Source organism: Crocuta crocuta, unplaced genomic scaffold, assembly GCF_008692635.1.
Source record: "Crocuta crocuta isolate KB4526 unplaced genomic scaffold, BGI_CrCroc_1.0 scaffold682, whole genome shotgun sequence".
Classification (NCBI taxonomy): Eukaryota; Metazoa; Chordata; class Mammalia; order Carnivora; family Hyaenidae; genus Crocuta; species Crocuta crocuta.
Window position 1 is genome coordinate 107,031 of NW_027533277.1, and position 4,537 is coordinate 111,567.

The 4,537-nt window shown below is 54.0% G+C and overlaps 1 gene segment (V, D, J or C); it reads left to right on the forward strand.

Annotated features, from left to right (window-relative positions):
• Positions 1–4,046, forward strand: part of LOC144218068 (T cell receptor beta constant 1-like) — a 6,038-nt gene extending 1,992 nt beyond the window's left edge. The window contains 5 exon segments of the C gene segment in view: positions 34–95; positions 2,595–2,981; positions 3,287–3,304; positions 3,441–3,547; positions 3,813–4,046. Coding sequence covers positions 34–95; positions 2,595–2,981; positions 3,287–3,304; positions 3,441–3,547; positions 3,813–3,833 — 595 coding nt within the window.
• Positions 4,047–4,537: the final 491 nt, after the last annotated feature.

The window sequence follows — 4,537 nt, forward strand, 5'->3', positions numbered from 1 at the left end:
CCCCCCCCCCCCCCCGACCCCTCTGCCCCCCAGCCTGAAATCTCAGACCTCACACCAAGTACTGGAGGAGCTTCAACAGCCCAGTCGGGTAGGAGGTTCGTGTCTTAAACACACATTAAAATGCAAACTTGGTGTTTGTGGGTTGAGGAAGATTCCCTGGAGGATCCCAAGCTCTTAGATCTGGAAAGCGCCTAGATGGCCCATCCCCTGGTGCCGAGAATGTGGAGGCCACAGGGGGGAAGAAACTCACATCACTGGTACATTAACTGGGACTATTTGGATGACAACAGGCATTATTTGTAGTTAGACTGTCATTAAGCTGGAGCCAATGGAGCTTAGCTAACCTCTGTCCAGGGGAAATGCCAGATTCCGGTGATGAGCAGGGGTGAGGAGAAGACTGGACTTTAGAGCCAGAGAAACCTGGGTCCCAATCCCTGGCTCACTGATGAGGCGGTGACCTTGGGCAAATGAATGTGTGAAGCTGAGTCCCCTCTACTGTGCGCAGTGTCATCAACAATACCTACTACTTAATTATTGCTGTGCGGATGACATGGGACCCTACATGTCAAGTACTCAGCAATGGTGGTTTGTTATCATTCGGCTCCTTCTCCTCTCCACCCTTCCCCTAGGTGGTCACTGAGGGGTGAGAGCAGAGGGCGAGCCCGGTGTCAAAGGAGGGACTAGATTTGGCGTGTGGGTAACGGAGAGGCGGACTGGGAACAGGAAAGATAAACTTCACAAGTCTGCCCGAGGCTAGTCCAGCCCACACGCAGAGCGTATACTAACAGAAGCTCCCTAGAACCAAACTTACACCCACCTGGGCAAGCTCACCCGCACCCCACAGGGACTCACAAACAAGGAAGGCTAAACTGACCCGGCCTCACAGGGAGCTGTGCGTAGACAATGCTCTACGGTGCCATCGAGGTCCTCTTTGTCCCGACCGTTGCATCAGTAAACCTCACACATGGCTCAAAGGACATCATCAATTTTGCAGGAAGGACTGAGTGTTTGCCGATGAGGGGGTCCGAGGAGTGCCCCAGGAGAGCTGGTACAATTCCAGAGCCAGGGCGTGGTTGATGGGGCCCCGGGGAGTACAGACAGTAGCCAGGCTGTTAGCACCTCAGGCCAGGTCAGCCAGGAAAACCTAGAGACATAGGGGCCGTTAGCAAGTAGGCGTTTGCAGGGAGAGGAAGCCAGGATGGGAGGCCAGATCAGCTCAAAAGGAAAATGCCAGGCTCTTGTTTAGAATTTCAAGATGGTGACAGCAGCCGTGAAGCCAAGAGTGGGGCCTTTGTAAATGTGGGTTCCTACACCAGGGTCACACACCCATGAGGCTGGCCCCAGAAATTAGGTCACAGCCATACACATGTAAAGTGTCAGTTAGAAGACTTCTCTCCGTCTTCCAGGCTAAACTCGATTCTCATAAGAATGAGATTTTTCATTTTAACAGAATTGCCAAGAAACAAACAAAAATCAGCAGAAAGCAGAGGAGTGTGATAAAGTGAATGGAGGGCAGGCTCAGGAGAAATGAGCCAGCCCGATGGGAAGGTGGTCTGGGCCTTTCCCCAAGACCCTGCAGAAGAGAAGCTTAGGACAAAAATGATCTCAAAGCAACTGCTAGCAAGAAGTTTCTCTGAGGATCTCAGATGCTTATTTAGGAAGCTGACTGGCATGAAAAAAGTATAACGTTTGAGAGCAGAGGAGCAAAGAAGGTTGAAGAATCCCTGAATTTGACCTAAGGAGAGATTGCTCTCTGTCTGAGCTTAGGAACCTCGGGGAGTTACTTGAAGGTAGAGGAATGGCTAGGATGACCTCGTGAACCACAGAAAATCTCACATCCTCATGAGCACAGCATAAAACAAAAGCGTACCCTCACACGAGCCCATGACAATACACCATCTGTGTATTGTCAACTAAAGAATATCCCCAGCCCCCAAAGGACCCTAGATCCCCGGTTCCCCATAACTCCTCAGCCTCTTAGATTCAGATGCAATTCACCAGCTCGGGACAGGACAGGAGCTTCCTGAATGTTTACGACACGTAACCTCCTCAGCCTCTCTGGAGAGGCAGCACCATGATTCTCCCTTCACAAGAAGGAAGAATGAATGATGCAGGGATATTAAGACATCGTCCCGAAGTCACACTGGTAGGCAAGGTCAAGTTTTAAGATTTGGACCCTATTATTCTGATTCCTATCCTGTGCTCGCTCCACTGAAATAACTACTACATAATACGGTGAAATGCAGACAGGTAAGCTTTTCCTGATGGAGAAGAAATCAAATAACATTAACGAAGGGACATTACTCAGAATGTCTGCAGGGTGACGACAAAGAACAGGAAAGGCAGGAGAACAGTGACAGAGGAACAGGACAGTGACCCCCAAACACGTAGGACCCACAACTCCATAATTTTGCTTTAGGATGACCCCATTTCCAGCTCTCTCTCTGTCTCTCTCTGTCTCTGTCTCCCTCTCTGTCTCTCTCTCACACACACACACACACACACACACACACACACACACACACACACACTGTCCCTTCCAAACCCAGACAGCTCTCAGAGCAGGCCTGGCCCCAACCCCTCTTCCCTTGCAGAGGACCTGAGAAAGGTGAGGCCTCCCAAGGTCACGGTGTTTGAGCCATCAGAAGCAGAGATCTCCCGGACCCGGAAGGCCACGCTCGTGTGCCTGGCCACAGGCTTCTACCCCGACCACGTGGAGCTGAGCTGGTGGGTGAACGGGAAGGAGGTACACGACGGGGTGAGCACGGACCCTGAGCCCTACAAGGAACAGCCCAACGTGAACAGCTCCAACTACTGCCTGAGCAGCCGGCTGAGGGTCTCGGCCACCTTCTGGCACAACCCTCGCAACCACTTCCGCTGCCAAGTCCAGTTCCACGGGCTGGGGAAGGAAGACCAGTGGGACTACTCCAAGGCCAAACCCGTCACCCAGAACGTCAGTGCCGACACCTGGGGCAAAGCAGGTGAGCGGGCCTGGGGGGTGGGGGATGGGCAGGGAGTGAGTGGGGCACAGACAGGGGGGATCCAGGAAGAAGACCACAAAGACTGGATGCAGAAAGCGGGGGTGGGGGGCAGAGCGGGAAGACCAAAGCCCACTGTGAGGGTGAACGGGCCCCTGGGGCTCATTCCTCCCTGGCATCCTTAGCCTCATGGGGCCTTGCCGCTGGGGCCCTGAGTGTCTGAGCCCCGTGGGCCCAACTTAGCAGCTTTTCATCTGCCTTAGTAGATGGAGTCTCTCATCCATTTCCCTCCCCCTTTTGTCTTTCAGACTGCGGCCTCACTTCGGGTGAGTGGCCCTCTTCTCTGCTTCCTCTGTGTCTCCCCGGAACCCGAGCCCGAAGGACCCCTGGACCCCGGGGAGGGGGCAGGAGCCAGGGGCACTTGCTCACAGGTAGCTATGTGCTCTTGCTTCTTGCCCACAGTGTCCTATCAGCAGGGGGTCGTGTCGGCCACCCTGGTCTATGAGATCCTGCTGGGGAAGGCCAGCCTGTACGCCGTGCTGGTCAGCGTCCTTGTGCTGATGGCCAAGGTGAGGAGGCGGGCAGGACGGGGGGGTCGGGCTGGAGGGAGAGTATAGAACATGGAGTGTGAGGGACCGCAGAGCCTGACCCGGGCCTGATGGATCCTCTCTCTCAATGACATTATAAGGAGGCTGCCTGACTGGGGAGAACATTACAGGGTGCAGCATCAGAGGATGGGGAGAGTCAGCCGGCTGTACCCCAAATCAGGCCCAGAGTCAGGCTCTCCTCTGGTTCATGGCCCCTGGGACCTTGACAATGCCCTCTCTCCCTCAGGTCAAGAGAAAGGATTGCTGAGACCAGCTCCAAAAGCGTATCCTGAGTTCATAGTCCTCACCCCGGATTCTCCTTTACAAGCTTCCAGCCTGTGTTTCTAAGAGTGTGATTCTCTCTCCACCTCTTATCTCCTTCCTGCCGGGTTATCTGTCCCTTCTCTCCACTTCCTGTGCATTGTGCTCCTTAGCCCTGAAACTGAAATAGACTAAAACAATAAAACGTGTCATGTCAGGCCGGCCGTGTCTCAGGGGTGTCTGTGAAGTTTGGCCCTTAGAAGACGTCAGGAAGGCACCTCCCCTCTGGCACGTGGGTGACTGACCCTTCTTCCTAAGCGATGCTGCCTCCTCCTGTTCATCCCCATGGAGGATGGATCCGTGGTCCATACCTAGGCATCCAGGCTCCCAGGGTGTGGGGTTGGTCTGCAGGGCAAAGGGCTGGGGAAATGGCATAGGGAGGGGCAGAAGTGAGCCCTGACCCTGCCTTCGCCTGGGGCACAGGACAGGACAGCCTATACATTGGAATGTTTGGTCGTTTCTCAATTCAAGACTCAAGCTTCATCTATTAGGCATTGAGGTTTTCTCCATGTCTGTTCTTAATGCCCCCATCAGACCTAGCTCTCATCTGCCTATTTAAGTTAGAATCCTAAAGAAGGCAGAGTTGAATCCACTGATAAGTGAAGCCCAGAGATTTCACAGAGGCGGGGCACGTGGGGGGGGTGGGGGTCG